This window comes from Peromyscus leucopus, chromosome 1, assembly GCF_004664715.2.
Source record: "Peromyscus leucopus breed LL Stock chromosome 1, UCI_PerLeu_2.1, whole genome shotgun sequence".
NCBI lineage: Eukaryota > Metazoa > Chordata > Mammalia > Rodentia > Cricetidae > Peromyscus > Peromyscus leucopus.
Genome location: NC_051063.1, coordinates 186,280,426 through 186,302,581, shown reverse-complemented (window position 1 = coordinate 186,302,581; position 22,156 = coordinate 186,280,426). Strand labels below are relative to the sequence as shown.

Below are 22,156 nucleotides of genomic sequence, written 5' to 3'. Positions count from 1 at the left end.
TTGGTTTGAGAAAAATCAACAAGATAGACAAGCCCTTATCCAAATTAACAGAAAGGCATAGAAAGAGCATCCAAGTCAACAAAATCAGAAATGATAAGGGAGACCTAACAAGTGACAGCAAGGAAATCCAGAGAATCATCAGGTTATACTTCAGAAACCGATACTGCACAAAATTGGAAAATCTAAAAGAAATGGACAATTTTCTCGATAGGTACCACATACCAAAGTTAAATCAAGACCAGATAAATTGTTTAAATAGACCAATAACCCTTAAGGAAATAGAAACAGTCATTAAAAGTCTCCCAACCAAAAAAAAGCCAAGTACCATATGGTTGCAGTGCAGAATTCTACCAGATTTTCAAAGAACTAACTCCAATATTCTTCAAATTGTTCCACATAATAAAAACCAAATGAACAATACCAAACTCTTTTTTATGCTGCTACAGTTACCCTGATACCCAAACCACACAAAGATGCACCAAAGAAAGAGAATTACAGACCAATCTCCCTCATGAACACTGATGCAAAAATATTCAATAAAATATTGGCAAACTGAATCCAAGAACACTTCAAAAAATTATCCACCATGACAGCCAAGTAAGCTATATCCTAGGGATGCAAGGATGGTTCAACATATGAAAATTTGTCAATGTAATACATCATATAAACAAACTGAAAGAAAAAAAACACATGATCATCTCATTAGATGCTGAAAACCTCTTTGACAAAATCCAACACCCCTTCATGATAAAGGAATACAGGGAACATACCTGAACATAATAAAGGCAATTTACAGCAAGCCAACATCTATGGTGATATTTTATTTGTGCTGAAATGTTATTTTATTTGTATGTTAATAAATAGAGTTGCTTGGGGATCAGAGCTAAAAGGGAGCCATTTTGCAGAAATCCGGCTGTGGTGGCACATACCCTTAATCTGATCACATGACAGGCAGAATCTCTGTATGTTCAAGGACACAACCAAGTGGTGACACTTTTAATCCCAGTACCAACCACAAAGACCTGGAGGTCTGTATAGACAGGCAGTGACAAGGAAGTCATGTGGTTGGGTTTAGAGCCAATGAGAAGACAGAACAGAAAGGCAATAAAAAGACAAATCAGATATTAGAATCTCTCAGTGGAAGGATGGCAGTGAGTGGTATGCTAACTGCTATTCACAAGTGCTCTGATCTCTTGGGCTTTTAACTCTGTATTTGGCTCTGTGTTTCTTATTTAATAAGACTTTTTAGAATTTCGTCTATAAACAGCCAACATCAAATTAAATGGATAGAAACTCAAAGTGATTCCACTAAAATCAGGAAAGACAAGGCTGTGCACTCTCCCTATATTTATTCAGTATAATACTTGAAGTTCTGTCTAGGGCAATAAGACAACAAAAGAAGATCAAAGGGACAGAAATTGGAAAAAAAGAAATCAAAATTTCAATATTTGGAGAAAATATGATAGTGTACGTAAGTGACTCCAAAAATTCTACCAGAGAGCTCCTTCAGCTGATAAACTCCTTCAGTTATGTAGCAGGATACAAGATTAACTCAAAATAATCAGTATCCTTCCTATACACAAATGATAGATGGGATGAGAAAGAAATAAGAGAAACATCACCCTTTACAATAGCCATACATAGCATAAAATACCTTAAAGTAACTATAACTTAGGAAGTGAAACACCTGTATGATTAGAACTTTAAGTCTCTGAAGAAAGAAATTGAAGAAGATATCAGAAAATGAAAAGATCTCCCATGCTCATGGACAGGTAGGATTAACACAGTAAGAACAGCAATCTTACCAAAAAGCCATCTACAGATTCAATGCACTTCTCATCAAAATACCAACACAATTCTTCACAGACTTGGAAAAACAATACTCAACTTCATATGGAAAAACAAAAAAGCTAGGATAGCTAAAAGAATTCTGTATAATAAAGCAACCTCTGGAGGCATCACCACCCCTGACCTCAAGCTCTACTATAGAGCTACAGTAATAAAAACAGCTTGATACTGGCATAAAAACTGACATGTGGACCAATGGAATTTGAATTGAAGATGCTGACATTATTTGCACACCCATGAACACTTGGTTTTTGACAAAGAAGCCAAACTGTACCATGGAAAAAAGAAAGCATCTTCAACAAATGGTACTGGCATAACTGGATATCAACAAGTAGAAGATTGTAAATAGATCCATCTCTGTTGCCATGCATGAAACTCAAGTCCAAGTGGATCAAAGACCTCAACATAAATCCAGTTACACTGAACTTGAAAGAAGAGAAAGTAGGAAGTAATCTTGAACACATTGGCACAGGAGATCATTTCCTAAATATAACACCAGTAGCTCAGACACTGAGAGCAACAATTAATAAATGGGACATCCTGAAACTGAGAAGCTTTTGTAGAACAAAGGACACTGTCAATAAGATAAAATGACAGTCTACAGAATGGGAAAAGATCTTTACCAACACTACATCTGACAGAGGACTGACCTCCAAGATATATAAGGAACTCAAGAAAATAGACATCAAAATACCTAATAACCCAATTAAAAAATGAGCTACAGAGCTAAACAGAGAATTCTCAACAGAAGAATCTCAAATGACTGAAAGACATTTAAGGAATTGCTCAACATCCCTGATCATCAGGGAAATGAAAATCAAAATGACGCTGATACACCATCTTATAACTCTCAGATGGCTAAGATCAAAAACACTGAAGACAGTTTATGTTGGAGAAGATGTAGAGCAAGGGGAACACTTCTACACTGTTGGTGGGAGTGCAAACTTGTACAGCCACTTTGGATATCAGTATGGTGGTTTTTAAGAAAATTGGGAATAAGTCTTCCTCAAGACCCAGCTATACCACTCTGGGGCATTTACCCAAGGAATGCTCAATCATACCACAAGGACACATGCTCAACTATGTTTATAGCAGCATTATTCATAATAGCCAGATCCTGGAAACAACCTAGATGCCTCTCAACTGAAGAATGGATAAATAAATGTGATACATAGACACAATGGAGCAGTACTCAGCAGTAAAAACTGTGACATCATGAGGTGTGCAGGCAAATGGATGGAACTAGAAAATATCATCCAGAATGAGGTAACCCAGAAGGACAAACATGGTACCTACTCACTCAAAAGTGCATACTAGATGTAAAGCAAAGGATAACTAGATTACAATGCATATCTTCAGGGAAGCTAGCTAACAGGAAGTACTCTAGGAAGGATCCATGGATTGCCCAAAAAAGGAGAAATAGATGAGATCTTCATGAGCAAACTGGCAGTTGTGGCATAATGGAGGGCAGTGGATGGAGGATGAGAACAAAGGGGAATGAGAGATTCAAGCCAGAATAGGGAGAGAGTGGGAGAAAAAGGAAAGAGTTACATGATAAATGAAGATATTGTGGGAATAGGGAGAAACAGAGTGTTAGGGAAGTTCCCAGGAATCCACAGGGATGACCTCATTTTAAACTACTGGTAGTAGTAGAGAGGGTGCCAGAACCAGCCTACTCAGGTGATTAGATGGCTGAATACCCTAACTGTCATCATAGAACCCTTTTCCAGTGACTGATGGAAGCAGATGCAGAGATCCACGACTGGGTGCCAGGCCGAGATCCAGGAGTTCATACGATGAGACAGAGGAGGAATTCTATGAGCAAGGGACATTGAGATCATGATAGGAAAATGTACAGAGACAACTAGCCAAACTACTGGAAATGCATGACCTGTGGACCAATAGCTGAGGAGCCCCCATGATACTGGAATAGGCCCTCTGGATAGGTAAGATAGTTGCTTAGCTTGAAGTGTTTAGGGGCCCCCCCCAGGCATTGGGATCAGGACCCATCCCTGGAGCATGAGCCGGATATTTGGAGCCTAGTGCCTATGCTGAGACACTTTGCACAGCCTTGGTGCAGGGAGGAATGGCTTGGATCTGCCTCAACTTAATGTACCAGGCTCTGCTGATTTCCCATGGGAGACTTTGCCTTGGAAGAGGTGTGACGGATGGGTGTGTTGGGCGAGAAGGTTGGGGGTCAGGAGGAGAGATGAGAGGAGAATTTGTAGTTGTTATGTAAAATGCATAGAAAATCTCTTAATAATAATAAGAAAAAAGAGAGGAAAAAACTTTATGCAATTAGACTTTTTGGGGCTATCAGCTCACCAATAATGGCATGCAAATAATTATTAGTGATACAAACTGGACCTTACCTTATCCTTGTCCCACTAGCTCTTATAACTTAAATTAACCCATATTTTTATTAATCTAAATTCTACCATGCAGCTTTTATCTTTCTCCAATTCTGTGTGTCCAACCCGGTCTGCATCTTGATGACATCTCCTTCATGACTCAATTGTCTCATCTTCCTGTCTTTGCCTGGAAGTCTGGTCTATCTCTCCTGCCTAGGAATTGGCCATTCTGGATTTTATTACAACAATCATAGCAATACATCTTCAAACAATGTTCAAATGTCTCATAACATTTCACACTTTTGTCTAAATAAAAGGTTTTTAAGTCTAATACATAAAATCATATAAAAGAACAATTATCAAGTAAGAATTACACTTACCAAGTCCAGTCTATTTGTTTTTGGCAAATTTAGACAAATTACTCTATTACCTATCTTATCTTGATGAGTCCAAAGTTTTGTACCTAAACTACCTTCTATTATAACTTGTATTACCATCCTTACAATATATTTTTAGAACTAAAAACATCTTAGATAAACAATTTAAGCTTTCATATTTTCCAACCTTATAAACTTTTCATCTTTTATGTAAGTTTTCTTGAATTTGTTAACAAGGAAGGTTGTAACTATAACTGTCTAGTCTTTGATGCCCATCAGAGACTCAAAAAGGAAAAAATATTACCTGAGTAAACAGGATATGCAAAGCAGACAACTTCCACCTTCCAAAACTATTGAAATGATTAAGACATCTGGCTGCCTGCACAGCCACCCCAAGATTTCTCTGCAACATTGGGGCATCCATTTTCAGCCTATAGGCTTGCAAAATCTGACATTTCTGCAAAGCAGGAATTTTGTTTTCTTTTGTGTCCTGATTGTCCAAGTTAGATAGCATACTGTCAGCAGTCAAGGCAAGTGTTTTCTTGCCCAGTAGATAAACTTGCCACAGTCAAAGAAAACTCCATATGTAGGTTCTTTGATGCCCATGATCCTTTTTAGAAGTATATTGGTGCTGCCAGGAGCTAACATGTCCCACTGTCGTAAAAATCCTTAGGTTATTAAAACATCTTAAATTCCATATTCTATAGGTCTCTGTAGTGTTTGAAGACCATTTATCTATCTAAATATATATAATGTTGAAAACATACTTAATGTGACTACAAGTTTGATTACTATAGATAACTAACTACTAACCTATATTTTTAAATTAAAAATTACATTTTTAATGAGTTGCATAGGTACAAATACCTTAAAGAAGAGTAGAAACATATATACAGTGTAGCAAAATAATTTTAAAATTGTATCAATTTACAAAAATCCATACCAATGTAAAATATTTGAGAGCTTTTTAGACCAAAAATAGGTTCAGTAATGTATCCTTTTATTCTACCATTTCCATATACCAATTTTTTCTTTCATAAACAGATCCTTGAATCTGACCTCCATTGCATAGTTTCCTTCCTTTTTATGACCAGTAATAATTCACAACCAACTGCCCAAATGATGACAAACATCCATAAACCACCAAATGAAATAAACCACCTACCTCACATCTTGGAAACATGGGGTTTGTGTTATCTAGACTGCTTCCTGTTGTACCAGGTGATGTAATCTTTAGGGGACCCTGAGAAAATTAAGATAATGGTCAAATCCCTTGAAAGCTAGCTGTTGTCCAGTCTCTGTATGATGGGAAAATTTAAGGCTTATCTAAAGTCTGTCTGGAATATTCTGTGAGACTGAACTCTCTCTAGCAGCTTTGAAGTTGTTCTGGATGCAGAATTTTATGGAAACTGCAACAGAGGCATTCTGAAAGGCTGGGTCACCTGGGCTACTTGTCTTTATTGGTGTCTGGCCTTTTTGTTCTGAAAACCCAGAAAGTTTAAACCCACCGTGTAGCTCTGCATGTGGTGCTCACTGGCTCAAATGAGCAGGCAGTGGTCAAACAAGAGATTGCAGGGCTAGGAAGCCTTTTCTGGCTCCATGTTTGGATCATTTTAAAAGCTTTTTTGTGTCCTATGTGAAAATACTTGCCTTCACATTGGATGCCCTATGTAAGGAGTCTTTCTCTGGCCCATCAACTAGCTCCCAAATTAGCATGGAGACCTTTGTTAATTATGAAAGATCAGCCTATATCTTTGGCTTGTTCGTAACAAGTTCTTGTAATTTAAATTAACCCATTTTTATTCATCTACATCATGTCATGTGGCTCAGTGACTTCTTTTGCATTTTGTAGCTTTGACCTGTTCTGAGTCTCCTGGAATCTCTCTGGCATAATCTGTATACTTAGATTCCTCTCCTCTTCTTTTCTCTCCCTGGAAATCCTGCCTATCTCTCCTACCTACCTATAATGTTGTAACTTCTCTTCCACGTTGCAGCTCCAGTTTGTTCCATGTGTCTGTTGTCTGGCTGTGACTCTGCCTTTCTTCTTCCTAGAGTTCTCTCTCTGCTCAGATGTTCCATCTATACCTCCTTCCCAGCTATTGGCCATTCAGCTTTTCATTATCCCAATCACAGCAAAATCTTTCCACACAGTGTACAAATATCCTACCACAAAGTGATACCTACACATGAGACAATATAGGTGTGAATAAAAGTAGGAATTAATCTACTTTTGTGTCACAGTGGGCACCAGACAGTAATGTGAGCTATTGCAGTGCCCATCTGCAGATAGAGCACAGAGCATACACAGCTACCAACATTCTCTTAGACCCCTGACCCTACCTCGAAGTCCCCAGAGGAGGAAGTCTCACTACAATGATCCTTAAGAAAAGTAGGTTCAGGGACTGATCACTGTTAGCCTCTTTTCTTTTTTCCATGTTGCCAAAATTATCTTTAATTTTTTTGTTTAAAAGTTTTTTTTCATTTTACCTACCAAACACAGTTCCCCCTTCCTGTCTTCCTCCTTTCCTCCCACTGACCCCCACCTTCCCCACTTTACCCCCATCCACTCCCAAGAGAGGGTAAGGACTCCCATGTGGAGTCAATACAATCTGGCATATCAAGTTGAGGCAGGAGCAAGCCCCTCCCCCTGTTTCGATAGCCTCTTTTCTTGAACACGGAACCTTCTGCATTTTGGGAACTTCAGTTTTCACTTCTGCTTTTCAGCTCATGATTTTGATGACCTTCATAGTTTAAAATTAATATAGTAACCATCTCCAAAACAGGAGAGCAGAGAGGGGCCCTTTAACTATAACATTTATATGACCAAAACACTCATACCTAAATTACATTGTAAAAGTGTGAAAGTTAATCATTCCTTAAACATCAAAGTCACAAGAACTCCTGAACCCATGAGTATGGTGAAACTGATGGTGATATTAGACAATCAGGATGTTGCTGATACTCATAGTTGAGATGCAAACACCATTTAAATTGGAATGAACATTTGTGGATGAACAGGCATTAATTTAAATTCAGCCTTCACAAAAACTAGAAGGATTCTGAACAATAAAATAAGAACACTTAAGATAAAAGAAAGCTGAGAGGTTGTTCCTATGGGAATCATGTATGTTGGTAAGAAAATGACATGAATCTATCAGCAATTATTTAGCATAGACTCAAATCAGAGCCATGAGAATACCACATTTCCTTCTCTATTTCAATGGATTTCTCCTGTGCATTCATCCAGGAGCTCAGAAGAATCAGGTGCTCCTGTGTCCCTTCTGTTCTGTTTGATCCCAACAGCATCAGCCTGCATCTCCCCTTGTTGTAGAACAGTGCTCTCCAGGCATGGCAGTACTCTTGTCCTGTGAGTCTCTGTAGCTGTGATTACACACAGGTCACATGCACAAGATCAGCCCCATGAATATTCCTTCATGTTATAGAGGCTCCTAAGGCCACTCCTCCCCCATCATAAATATTGGCAGTTAAAAGTTGTAGGCAAAGCATTTTTTTCAGGGATATAACCTCTGAGAAGTTTCCAGAATTGCTGGGCATAGTGGACGACACTGTTTTCTACAGCTGGTTGTGAGACTGGTTGGTGGATCTAGTCTGGTCTACATAGTAAAGTTCCAGGACAGCCAGAGCGACATAGTTCGAACCTGTCTCAGCAAACAAAAAACAAAAACTGAATACCAAAAAGCTCAAATATTGACAACACACTTTTAAGGAACCCTAATAAAACTCATTGCTTCATCAGCTAGGTTTGTGTGGAGTCTTGTTCTTGTTTCTGTCACTGGTGTCTCATGTATCATGTGTAGGCACTGTTCTTGTATCCCTAGGTAAAGTTCATACAACATTCCCAAAGCATCTCCCAGGCAGGCTAGGAAACTGGTGATGAGTTTCGTCAGGCTGATAAAGAAAAGGAGAACTAAGAAGAAACTCTAAGAGAAAAAGACCAGCCACCTCAGAGTCCCCCAAGTGAAAGTGTTGGCTCAGGAAGTCACCAGGTTTATTGTGCATTAAGTCCTGGTCTGTGGTGAGTGGGAACATACAGGCAGACATAGAGGGTTACAGTGGAGATTTCTGCAGGAAGTGACCACAATCAGATTGGGCTTTTAATCCCAGCACACAGCAAGCTGAGGGAGAAGGAGGAGGAGTCTGAGAACCACATGAATTTTAAGAGGTTCTGTCAAAGAAACAAAAAGAAAAACTAAAGACCCACAGAGATACAAAGCCACAAATTCTGGAGCCCATCCCATCACAGCACCAGAAAGAAAAGAAGAGTCAGGCGCCTGGTTAGAGCAGTTCCTCTTCCTCAGGCGCTGCCAGTAAGACATCCTTATGACAGGAAGCAGAAATCAGTCTGCCTAGGTCACACATTTTGTGTCTGTGTGTGTTTGGAAAGGAGGCCAATCATCTGCACACTTGTGGCAACTGGAAGATACCATGACCCCCTTTCTTACAGTCCTGCTGTATCTTGGTGAGATGCCAAATGGGGAGGGAGGATTCTCTTCTATGAGGGAATCCACCTCACAACCATGATTTGGGCCATCAGGATGTCTCAGCAATTGTAGAAGGGACCTGGGAGTGGAGGTCCTGTTCTTGTTTAATTTCAAGCACTCACAGGTAATTCTATTGCAGGACTGAGTCTGGACCTCAGGATCCCAGTACTGGCAGGTGAGTGTCTTCTCAGCTGCCCCAGTTTGGACATCCTTGGTGGGGACCACACGTCACTCATGAACAGAGCATATGATAAACAGCAGCTGTGGCCTGATGCTGGGGAATGTCTAAATTTCCTAATTCTGAGAGCTTACATCTGAGGAAGAGTTCTGGGAAAGTAGCTGTCAATTTTCTTTCAGGGGCCGTCTCTAAACCTATACTCCAGGCAGTGCCAAGAAATGTAGTAGCCATTGGGAACCAGGTGACATTCTTCTGTGAAGGGCCCTTAGAGGCGAAGGAATATGTTTTCTACAAAGAAGGAAGTCCGGATTCCCCAATACCAACAACCCTTTTAGAAACTGAAAACAAAGCTACATTCTCCATCTCATCAGTTGAATGGAACAATGCAGGCCGATATTGGTGTGAATATAAAAGCAATAATGGTATGTCAGAAAGAAGTGACTTCCTGGAGCTGGTGGTGACAGGTGAGAGGAACTTTCCATTTCCAGATTCTGCCTTAAGGAAAGGAAAATATTCACTGAGAGTTCCTTTCTCAAATATGAGAAAGGAGAAAAATAATTTTCATGTAAGCCCAAATGACAGACTTTCTCTTATCCCCTAGGATATTATTCAAGCAAAGTCACCTTGTCTGCCATTTCCAGCCCTGTAGTGACCTCAGGAGGGTATGTGACCCTTCAGTGTGTCTCAGAAGAGAAATATGACATGTTCATTCTAATGAAGGAAGATGAGAAGTTCTCCCTGGCTTTGCCCTCCCAGAATATACACCCTGAGCTATTTGGAGCCCTGTTCACAGTGGGTCCTGTGACCCCCAACCAGAGGTGGAGGTTCACATGCTATGGGTATTACTCAAGCAGCTCCCAGCTGTGGTCGGTTCCCAGTAACCACCTAGAGCTCCTGGTCTCAGGTAAGAAAGTACATGACTTTCATTTGAATCATATTGTAACTGACACAGGATCCCAGGAAAGGACCTGATATGTTGTGGGTGATCTCCAGGCACAGCTGCTGAACTCAGATTCATAGATCTGTGGGACAGCTTGACTTCAGGTGCAGAAATTGGTGTCTAATTAACATTGGAACTCAAAGTCCAGGGAATAGTGAGGTCTTTAAGTGTCCTTATGTAATGGCAAATCAGTTTAGATGTCATCGGCAAATGTGACCTTCTTTGTGATATTCTCCTAACAGATGCACCTCCTTCTTTTCTACTTTTTGGCAGGGATCCTTCATAAACCCACCATCCGGGCTCATCCTGGCTCTGTGATCCCCTCAGGGAGTCCTGTTACCATCAGGTGTCAGGCAACCCTGGGAGCCCAAAAGTATGTGATATATAAAGACGGAATCCATGAGCCCTGGGTCCAACAGACTCAAACAGACAACAAAGAGGCAATACTCACCATTCCATCTGCGACACAAGTGCAGGCAGGCCGGTATCACTGTTACACCTACACCTCTGTGGGATGGTCACAGCGCAGTGACCCCTTAGAGCTGGTGGTGACAGGTGAGAAGACACCAGAAATCTTAACCCCAGATGTCACTCTCAAGAAAAGACTGCACTAACAGTACCTCCCATCAAAGGACAGCCATGGGGGACAATTCAGGCTTTGTGATCCTCTTTAATTTTCCATGTGTGTTTCTTCTAGGAGTCTACAACAAACCTACCCTGTCAACCATTCGAAATCCTGTTGTAAACTTAGGAGAGTCTGTGACCCTCTCTTGTACCTCAAGCCAGATATATGACTGGTTCATTTTAACAAAGAATGGTCAGAAGTTCTCCATCCCTCAGAGCTCAAAACACACACACACTGGGATGTTCCTGGCTCAGTTTCCAGTGGGTCCAGTGAACTCGAGCCAGAGGTGGAGGTTCAGATGCTATGGCTATTACACAAATAATCCTCAGGTGTGGTCAGAAGGGAGCGAGGTCCTGGAGCTCCTGGTCTCAGGTGAGGAAGCCTCAGACTCTCTGTGGAATCAGGTTGCACCTGACTCATGTTCCCAGTGAAGACCAAGGTTGTGATATGTCTGTGGAATCAGGGCTCCTGAGATAACTGACACAGCATGGAGACTGTGGGAGTCACTGTTCAGAAAATGGGGAGGGGGGCATAGTGAGACTTGGGCTTGGTGAGGTCAGGAGACTAATGACTATTCCCATGACATTATTGGTCCTTTGCTAACCAAGGGTAAATTTCAAGATCAACAGCATGCTTGATGTTTATTGTAATACTGTTCAAAGTCCCCTCTGCTTCTCAACTATTTCCCTGCAGGGAACCTTCAGAAACCCACCTTGTGGGCTGCACCAAGTTCTGTGATTGCCTCTGGCAATGTTGTGACCATCTGGTGTGAGGGGGCCAAGGAAACCCAAATATATTTTCTGTATAAAGAAGGAAGCCCAGCACCCTGGGAAAGTCAAACTCTCAAAGGTCCTGGTAACAAGGCCATGTTCTCCATAGCATCCATGGAAAAGCATCATGCAGGGAAATATCGCTGTTACTCTTATAAATCTACAGGGTGGACAGAGCACAGTGACCCCCTGGAGCTGGTGGTGACAGGTGAGAGGTCACTTCTCCAACACTAGGACCATCATTGAGGAAAGGAATATGTTCACTGTAGTGTGTCCTCATATTCCAAATGAGAGTAAATTGTTTACCATGTGATTCCACTTACCATGCTTCCTATTTTTTCCTAGGAGTTTACCCCACCAAAATCACCCTGTCAGCCCTTTCCAGCCCTGTGGTGACCTCAGGAGAAAATGTGTCCTTTCAGTGTGTCTCACAAAAGGCATATAACAGGTTCATTCTAACGAAGGAAGATGAGAAGTCCTCCAGGCCTTTGCCCTCACAGAAAATACACCCTAAGCTATTTGGAGCTGTGTTCACAGTGGGTCCTGTGACCCCCAACCAGAGGTGGAGGTTCACATGCTTTGGCTATGATTGGAGCAACACACAGGCATGGTCAGTGCCCAGTAACCACCTAGAGCTCCTGGTCTCAGGTAAGGAAGTGCAGGACTCTCCTTTGACTGTAATTATAACTGACACAGGATCCCAGGAAAGGACCTGTTGTATAGCGAGTCATTGTGAGCCAGGGATACTGAACTCAATGTCTCAGAATGTGTGATACAGCTTGAACTGAGGAACAGAAACCAGGGTTGATATTAAGATTGCAATTTAATTTCCATGGGAAAGTGTGGTGTTTATGTGTCCTTCTGCTATTGCAGATCAGCCTATGTGTCCATGCAATGGTGAAATTCTCTGTGCAATTCTCCTAACAGATGCACCTCCTTTCTTTCTTCTTCTTTGCTGGGATCCTTCATAATCCCTCAATATGGGCTGAGCCAGGCTCTGTGATCACATCAGAGAGTCCTGTCACCATCTGGTGTGAGGGGACCTGAGAAACCCAAACATGTTTGCTACACAAATAGGGAAGCCTAGACCCCTGGGGCAGACAGACCCAAAAGAATCACAACAATAAGGCAAAATTCACCATCCCTTGTGATAACACTGCAGACAGGCTGATATCCCTGTTACTCTCACAACTTTGCTGGCTTGTCAGAATGCAGGGACACCCTGGAGCTAGTGGTAACTGGTGATGGGATAGTCTGGAGTCATGTGGATTCCCAGATGTGACTGTTAAGATAAAGTGTGCTCTGAATATAACCCCATGTGTCAGTCAGGTCTGGGGGACAATCCAAACTGTGTGAACCCATTTAATGTTCCATATGTATCTCCCCTAGGGGTCTACAATAAACCACCCTGTTTTCACCGCCAAACCCTGTTGTGCTCCTAGAAGGCTCTGTGATCCTCTCATGTACTTAAATCAGAGATACAACTGATTCATTTTAATTAAATATAAACAATTCTTCATCTCCATGTGCTTACATTATGTATATGATGGGCTGTCTCCAGCCAGGTTCCAAGTGGGTCCCATCACACTCAGTAAAAGATGGAGGTGAGCAACCCTCAAGTGTTGTCAGAAGGTAATGACATACTGTAGCATCTAGTCTCAGAGGAAGCTCCAGTGTCTCTGTTGAATGACACTGAAGCTCAAACAGATTTCCCCAGGAGACCTGAATGTGTGATGAGTTAAGGAAAGGACAGGTCCATTAGCCCACTGATACAGATGCAGACCGTGGGAGTGAAGATAGAGAAACCAATGAGGGGTCTTGTGAGAATGAAATCTGGTAGTTAGCAGAGAGATGGATTTTCAGATGTCTGCATGTGTCCTTCTGTTATTCAAGGCTCAAGTCTGAGTTTCACATTAACTGTACAACTGTTTAAAGTTCCACATAGCTCTCACTTACCTCTTTTCAGGGACACTCCAGAAACCCACAATCTGGGCTGAGCCAGGCTCTGTGATCACCTCAGGGCAGCCTGTGGCAATCTGGTGTGCGGGGACCAAGGAAACCCAAATATATTTCCTGTATAAAGAAGGAAGCTCAGCACCCTGGGACAGTCAAACTCCCAAAGATCCTGGTAACAAGGCCATGTTCTCCATAGCATCCATGGAAAAACATCATGCAGGGCAATATCGCTGTTACTCTTACAAATCTACAGGCTGGACAGAGCGCAGTGACCCCCTGGAGCTGGTGGTGACAGGTGAGACGACACTGAGGTTCACAGTCCTCACCCTGAAAGCTCTGCTGTTTGCAGGAAAATGACCTACATGAAGTAATGAGGGAAACTCAGATCAGGCTGACATAGTAGTTGCCAGGTCACACTCTTGAAAGTCTGAAGCAAATTTAAATACAGAACAATTCTGCCAAAAAAAAAGGATTACTGGTGTAATCGAAACCCTAATGAACAACTAGGCATAATTACATCAAAACTGAAATCAGAGTACATTTGAACATGAAGATTGATTTTGTATCTTAAGGGCCTTTGCTCTCATATGGTCTCTGACTGAGGTAATGCCAATGTCAGCAGGCTAAAAAATATATGTGAAATCTCCCCAAAGGATGAGCTTTATTAACTGAATGCCAATGATAAAGGTCTAGGGAGGAGAGTCTCTAATAAACATCCTCAGGAATTCAGGTGAGGTCTGGATCTACAGATGGAAAGGTCACCTGGGTATTAACAACATCCATTCCTAGCTTTCTTCTAGAAAACAGGTATTTATCTCCTCCATTGAGCAGACACACTACATGAATAACATTTCTGATTTCTCCCATATTATTTTTGAATCTGAGTACATTATGCCCTCTACATTTTCCCTCAGGAAATACATCTGTAAACATTTTCAGCCATAGCCTAGCTGCTGCAGACAATGTATCATTTAACAGGCTCTATCCTCTTTTTCTAGGTGTCCACCATGGCAAAACTAGTCTGTCAGCTTTTCCCAGCCCTGTGGTGACCTCAGGTGAAAATGTGACCCTTCAGTGTGTCTCATCTAAAGGATATGATGGGTTCATTTTGACTGGGGAAGATCTGAAGTTCTCCAGGTTCCAAAAGGCACAGCTCATACATACCGGACAGTCCCTAGCTCTGTTTCCTGAGATCTCCATAATATCCAGCAAGAATGGTCCCTTCAGATGTTACGGATATTATATAAATAACTCACTTGTGTGGTCAGAGTCTAGTAACCCTCTGGAGATACATGTCTCAGGTGAGGAAGTCTCTTCATTCACTCAACTGACTGACACCAGAAACCATTTGACATATGCCCTGCTGAACCCTCAAGGAGGGGTTGGGGCCATGATGGCTGAAGGGACCTCTTGAGGGATAGGCCTAGAGTATGAATGGCCATGGCAATGTCAGAGCAGGATGGGATATGGAATGTATTGCAAGAGCCAGCTGAATGACTTCCTGTCTATCCTCCTTCCAGGCCTGTCAGGGAAGCCCTCCCTGGTGACCGAACATGGCCCTGTCCTGGGCCCTGGAGAAAACCTGACCCTTCAGTGTTCCTCTGAGATAAGTTATGACCGATTTGTTCTGTCCAAGGAAGGGGAAAGTGACCTCCACCAGGTCTCTGTTCATCAGTCTCAAGCTGGATATTTTCATGCCAACTTCACCCTAGGTTTTATGAATTTTTCCACTGGAGGCCGGTATAGATGCTATGGTTCTTATAACTTCTCAGACTGGTCAGCCCCCAGTGATTCTCTGGACATCCTCATCACAGGTGAGGAATGTAGGGCATTTAGTATGGACCCATCTCAGCACAGGCCTAGTTTGGTGGACGCCTGGGACTCATCAACAAAAAGATGATGAGCATCTCAGGGTGGAATAGGCCTAGGAAAAAGGGAGTGGATGAAGGTCTGCCTGTTAAATTGTAGAGATTAGGTTCTGAAAACGGGGCTCAGAACAATGGCTATAGAACTTCACTCACTTACTTTTCTTCTCTTTAGGACATCCTCCTGTCATACCCAATCTCTCAGTGTATCCAGGCACTATTGTGTCCTCAGGAGAGAATGTGACCCTGCTGTGTCAATCATCAGTTCCAGTGGACACATTTTTTCTGTTCAAGGAAGGTGCAGTCCATCCCTACATGCAACAAAGAGCAAAGTCTCAAGATCTACAATATAAGGCAGAATTCTCCATGAGTGCTATGACCTCAGCCTTTGGGGGCTCTTACATATGCTTTGGTTCTAACAGCTCATCCCCTTACCTGTTGTCACATGCCAGTGTTCCTGTGGAGATCATAGTCTCAGGTGAGGTGACCAGACGTTTGTGAGCTCTGAGGGTAATCCAGGACAATTGACCTAGGAATTGACCCATGCAGAGATTAAGAAGTAGACTGAGATTTCTCAATTAATGACCATCTCACCCTGTTCATGGCAATCCAGGAGATTCCAGGGAGGAAGCTGGGAGGTGCTGGAGGGGTGTAGTGTCGATATAAGACTGAGAAGAGATGAGATATTTAGTGCAGCCTCCCTCACATCATCCCCCCAACAAATTTCCCACAGTCTCTTGTGGTCCAAAAATCCATTACTATAGAGGTTTTAGATTTTATGGTCTAGGGAAGTCGTTTCACCTGAGTGTGTGCAGAGTCTCTGTCCCCATGAGTCTTCATTCCTTTATTAGCTTGAATGGTGACCAAGCTACTGGGTGTGAAGCAGAGATCCCAATATGGTCCCCAGAAACTCCGAGGTTTGGAAGCTAGGCTGCAACAGAGGCATCCTGAAGAAGAGTGACATTTTGATCTGTCCCAGGCTGAAACACATAAAACGACAGCAGGCGTCCGTTCTCCATATTTCCCCATCCTATTTTGTCAGGCCAAGAACAACAGCTCTTCATCCCTGCTGTGTCTGACCACAGAGGTCCGAGCAAGAAATCTACTGCAGGGTGTGTTCAGGGGCATCAGGCTAGTTATGTGGTTGGTGCATTCTTGTTTGGAGTGGGTGACAGGTACTACAGCTCCTGTCCAGTCCACTTCACTCATCTCTAGAGACCTTTGGAATAACATCACTGGTGGCAAGCCTTGCCCCCTCATTTCCCAGCATTGAGCCCTGCTGTTTAGAGAGTCACATGCCACACATCAAATTTCAATTGCCCCCTCTCTTGTGTGGTTTTCAGTTTCTCCAAGTGTAAATGGGAGAGCCATGGCATAGACATTAAGTTCTTTTAAATGATGGTCTTACCTGTTTCATCTACTTACAGAGAAAGACTCTAGAGTCCTGTTCTGAAATAGTTCTGCCTCATTCGGTGCTGTGTTGGTGACACTGTGTCAGAGTTTGGTACAGGGCTAGGGCAGAATATTCAGGATCATTCCTTCCACTTCATGAGGTTTAGCTCCAGTGTAGGAAACTTGGTGGGAGGACAGACACTTGGGGTTGTATCCTGAGCAATGCACTGTCTCTCTGGGTGTCTTTTGGGGCAGGAAAAACTACTGGAAGTGTTCAGAGATGGTCCCATGTACATGGCTATGACAATGATAGGTAGTAAATACAATCAGTCCACATTGGGTGTTCATACAGTAGGTTCTTTATTATTTATCTATTGATTGATTGATTGATTGACTGATTCTTTTCTAATACAATACATTCCAATTGCCACTTCCCTTGACTTCACTCTTTTGAGTTCCCCCACACACATCCACTCTTCCCCACACCATTACTCCTGTCCCATCTTCCCCCACAAGAGAAGACCACTTAGGGGCATTAACTTAACATGGCACAACATGATACCATAATATTTGGCAGAAACCCTCACCTCAAGGCAGGTGAGGGAGAAGAGTCGGAAGAATAGAGTCTCAAAGGCCAGGCAAAAGTGTCAGATGCACCCACACCACCACTCTCAGAAGTCTCCCACAAAACACCAAACTAAGAACCATAACATATCTGCAGAGGACCTAGTCCAAACCCATGAAGACTCTGTGATAGCCTCTTCAGTCACATACCGTATGTTCTAATTTACAGTTCTTCATTCATAATGTCCTCTGTCTCATAGAACTGGAAGAATACCAAAAGGCTGTGATTGGTGTCTCTGTGGCCTTCTTCCTCCTGCTCTTCCTCCTTGTCCTCTTCCATTTCCTCAGACTCAGGCATCAGAAGAACTACAGGAAGGGGGGTGAGTAGGGTTTGGGAGTCCTGGGTCTCAGTGTGGAGTGGGTCCCACTATGGGTTATCCAAGCATGGGGCCAGGGCATCAGCCCCAGGGAAAGCTCAGACTGGGATACATGAGCTTAGAAACACTTCTGTAGAATCTCAACACAAAATGAGATCTGGAAATGTGTGCAATGTCCTCTATTGTATGGACTTTTCCATCTACTGGAGGATTTTAACAGACATGCAATGAGTTGGTCCCTTCTTTTTCTGAAAGTGCTAGGTAGGGTGCTCAACCCTCCTGGCTGAGACTCCTTCCTCCCTTGCAGTCCAGACAAAGACTGATTTGCAACATCCTGCAGACTCAGCGACCAAGGGCGAAAGCTTCCAGAAGAGGTAACTCATGCCCAGAAACTTTGACCTCACCTGCCTGACTTCCCTCACTGTCAGTTGACACCCTCTTCTTTCCACAGATCCACACCAGCTCCTGCCATCCAGGAAGAAATCTTGTGTGAGAGGAAGAGGACCCAGGAGGAGGGAGATGTCTGAGATCTCAGCATCACAGGGGTGGAGGAGGGCCTGGGACACTGAACCCTCTCTGTGCACCCTCACCCCTACATCTTCTCCTTCCATATCGGGGATAACACAGGGTTCTGGGGATGTGAGATGTCCTGGGAATCTGTTCAGGGGATAACTTGCATGTTTGTTATGACAGATGCTACTGTGAAGGTCACACAGCCTGCAGATAGCATGGAGATGGATGTCCTGGTGAGACTATTGCTTATCCACAATGCTAAGATATTATGACCCAATATAATGCTGCAGCAATCTCTGTTCTCCCACTTTTCAGCCCTTCGTATCATCCACAGCTGGCTCCTTGTTTCTTGAAGCAATTATATTGTGTATGCTATGATCTCATTCTTTCTTTGTTTACTTTGGCAATATGGCTCCAACTTTCTGACTCCTCAACATCTCTCTGGTTTCTAAAGTGATTTTAGAGGCACAAAAGAGAAAATTAGGGTCATCAGCTGTAGCTGAATGGTAAAGTGAGTACTTTAGATGTCTAAGGCCTTGTGTTAAACTCTAGTGATAAAACTAACAAGTAAATGAACATGAAACACAAGTAAGTGAGATCCATGTGCCTGAGAATGTGTGTGCACATGTGTTTAAGCACAAGCAGAAGACAGGGGTCAACATCTGATGTGATGTCTTCATCTATTTTTCTCTAACTCATTTTCTCTGTCAGACTCTCTTAATGTCCATGGTGCTATTTATTTGGATGGATTGGTGCCACTGAGCACTGGGCACTAGTTGCTCCCTCATCATCACTTAGGTCCCAGGCATGTGAATTACTGCTTGGCCTTTTTTTATGCAGCCACACGGATCACACTCAGGTGCTCATGTTGCATAGCAACCACTCTGCTGCTTGACTCCTCTCCCCAGCTCCCGTGTCTCCCTCTTGACCATGCTTCTGTCAGGGCTGCAGATACAGCCAAGGACAGAACTCTCTACCCACTGTGACCAGCTCAGATGGGAAGTGGTATGGAAATATACTGAGACCGAGCAGTGCAAAGTGTATGAGGGAAATATATAGAGGATATGGGTTGAGTTTTGTGAGGCAGAGATGATCAGTTTGAATTTTAAAGGAACTTGAAAGATGCCTCTTGTGGAGAAGCCTGAGTAGAGTTTCATACACACCTGTGATGAAGTTCCACATCTAGGTATGCAGCTTGGTAGATCCAAGTGTCCTCAGGGTAGGGGCATTCTCTTTCCAGAAGATAGAAGCACTGCAGAGGACATAAATATTTAGGGATAATATCAGAAGCACAGAGAAGTAACTGGTACGCACCCTTATATTGCTAGAAAGTTTCAGAAGACCCCTTCAGCAATAGTTTACTTTAATAAAAATGTCTGAAGTATCATTCCTGCTCCCTGTAGAAGTATGTGTTGACAGCGTCTGAGACACCACATCAATTCCCTTTGTTTCATTGTCTCTCTCTGCTGCAGAGCCAACATGAGGAAGACCCCTCTAAAGACTTGTATGCCCAGGTGAAGCCCTCGAGACTCAGAAGGACAGAGATCACCTATTCTTCTCTCATGCCAAAGGAATTATTGGCCTCCAATGACACACAGTCAAAAGGAAATCAAGTGATAGATGAACAGGTGGGTCCTGACTTTTCTAGTTCCCCATGCTCCCAGTGCCCAACCTGGACTTCATTCTACACTTTCCCACTGCAGGCTGCTACAACAGAGGAGCCACATGATGTGACCTATGTCCAGCTGTGCATTGTGACCCCGAGACAGGGACATGTGAACCTCCCTTCTTCCAGGCAGAAAAGTCCACCCTGAGATCATACTCTGGCCTCTACCAATCCTGGGAGATCACACTCTGCATTTCATGGAGTAGGGAGGACTCAGGGATGTCAGAAAACAAGATCTGCCTCAGGTGCACAGTCATAGTGCAGACATGACTGGTATCTGTAGCACGAATCTTTAAGAGTCTTATTAATAAAATCAAACCTGAGGCCAGTTATTGGGGTGAATGCTGGAAGATCAGAGAAGCAGAACCACCTACACTTACCTCACCTTGCCAATCCCTCAGCTCATCCTGTTTCCTCAGACTGGATGCCTCTGAGTCATCATCCAGAATGAATCTCAGCTGAAATGCTGCTCAAAGCCTAAAAGCTTAACCAGCCAAATGCTTCTAGTTTCTGGTCCTCACGCTTTATATATCTTTCTGCTTTCTGCCATCACTCTCTGGAATTAAAGGCTCACTTTCTGGGATAAAGTCACCATGCCTGGCTGTTTCCAATGTGGCCTTGAACTCACAGAGATCCAGAGGGATTTCTGTCTCTGGAATGCTAGGATTAAAGGTGTGTGCTACCACTGCCTATCTTCTATGTTTAATATTGTGGCTGTTCTCTTCTCTGACCCCAGATAAGTTTATTAGGGTGCACAATATTTTGGGGAACAAAATATAACCACAAATCTCTAGGAAATTCTGAGAAATTTGGGGATCTGATTTGGTTGTTCCTTTGTTTTATAAATAAGGCAAATGCTTTGTCAGTGAACAATGCATAAAATGAGGAAGAAGAAAGGAATGAAGAAAGAATCATTTTTTGTGTGTTTTTCTTTAATTTTCATTTTTGAGATTCTACTATAGTTATAGCATTTTTCTTTTCCCTTTCTTCCCTCCAGACATTTCCGTAGATCCTTCTCTACTCTCCTTCAAATTCAGGACCTTTTTTTTTCATTGTTAACACATCTGCATATGAAGATGTATATGAAAAGTTTAAACACTTTTACCCTGAATATATACCTTTTGTCAATGATATCTCAATAAAGCCAAAATTGAATGATGAAGTCACCTTAATATAATGTAGTGTGAACCAGAGATGTTCAGAACTGATCCGAACAAGCATGAGTAAGGGTCATGAAAACTGAGGGGTTGAGCAGTAAGACATAGTGTAAGAAATAAAGAAGTGAAAATCAATAGTTAGATGAGAGGTATTGCAAAAGTTATACCTTACACCACACAAATCTATTAAGAGACACACTAGCTCATATACTATTAGCAGTAGGGAAAGGGGCAAGGTTAGCAGAGAGACAAGTCTGTTTTGTGAAAGAAAGCATGGGGAACATCAGACAGATCCACTAGGATAAGAACCAAGCCCAGAAGGCAGAGTCCTATCCACAGACCTGCAACCTCATCTCCTAGGAGGCAATGGCCCCAGCATCAGACTGGCTTCATGTCTGATCTTGGATGAGGACACTGGACTAAAGTTCCCTTTGTCCTTTCATCAGGGCCTCCTAGAGAGTCTTGGGTTGTTTTGGCTTCCTGGTCCAAAGCATTAGTAAATACATAAAATACCTTCTACATCAATGACCTCATTGTCATATTAAGACTACAGAAAGAGAACAAAAACATATTCCACATTAGGAATAAGGACGGAAATGGTAGAGGAAGAAATTACAAAATAAGAACACAGGTAGTCCCTGTTAAGTAGAAGATGCAGGCAGGGGAAACACTCATTGCAGGCCTCCTTTGGCTACATAGTGTTTTCAATGCCATCATGAGAGGGAATGACATGCTGGCCTTGATTGTATGACTTAGATCCTTTGCAGTTCTGTCGTATGTTTTTTTTTAAATAACTTAGTTTTTTGTCAATATCTCATAATCATCTACTTGTACATAATGCATTTTGCTTGTGCTCTCCATATACCATTTTTATTTTATTTACTTTATTTTTTCTTTTTTTTTAAATTTATTTTATGTATATGAGTGTCCTATGATTTTATGCCAGAAGAGGGCATCAGTTCGCACTAGAGATGATTGTGAGCCATCATGTGGTTGCTGGGAATTGAACTCGGGACCTTTGGAAGAGCAGACAGTGCTCTTAACCTCTGAGCCATCTCTCCAACCCCCCCACCAT

At 42.5% G+C, this 22,156-nt stretch overlaps 2 protein-coding genes across 5 annotated transcripts in view; both read left to right on the top strand.

Annotated features, from left to right (window-relative positions):
* Positions 1 to 22,156, top strand: part of LOC114686725 (leukocyte immunoglobulin-like receptor subfamily A member 5) — a 305,493-nt gene that overhangs the window by 12,546 nt on the left and 270,791 nt on the right. The window lies entirely within an intron of this gene.
* On the top strand, positions 8,808 to 20,276 carry LOC114689347 (leukocyte immunoglobulin-like receptor subfamily B member 3). Of its 4 annotated transcripts, XM_037202180.1 has the most exons (18): positions 8,808 to 9,056; positions 9,218 to 9,253; positions 9,436 to 9,720; positions 9,858 to 10,160; positions 10,470 to 10,751; positions 10,894 to 11,193; positions 11,515 to 11,799; positions 11,937 to 12,239; positions 13,558 to 13,842; positions 14,546 to 14,848; positions 15,068 to 15,361; positions 15,588 to 15,890; positions 17,629 to 17,748; positions 18,053 to 18,119; positions 18,197 to 18,234; positions 18,439 to 18,491; positions 19,731 to 19,886; positions 19,962 to 20,276. In XM_037202180.1, exons 1-18 carry the CDS (start codon positions 9,023 to 9,025, stop codon positions 20,070 to 20,072), a joined length of 3,558 nt encoding a protein of 1,185 aa, XP_037058075.1. In that variant the 5' UTR covers positions 8,808 to 9,022; the 3' UTR covers positions 20,073 to 20,276. The 4 variants fall into 4 exon arrangements, with proteins under 4 accessions (XP_037058075.1, XP_037058077.1, XP_037058076.1 ...); XM_037202182.1 differs by lacking the exons at positions 9,858 to 10,160; positions 10,470 to 10,751; XM_037202181.1 differs by lacking the exons at positions 10,470 to 10,751; positions 10,894 to 11,193 and having other exon boundaries at positions 8,809 to 9,056.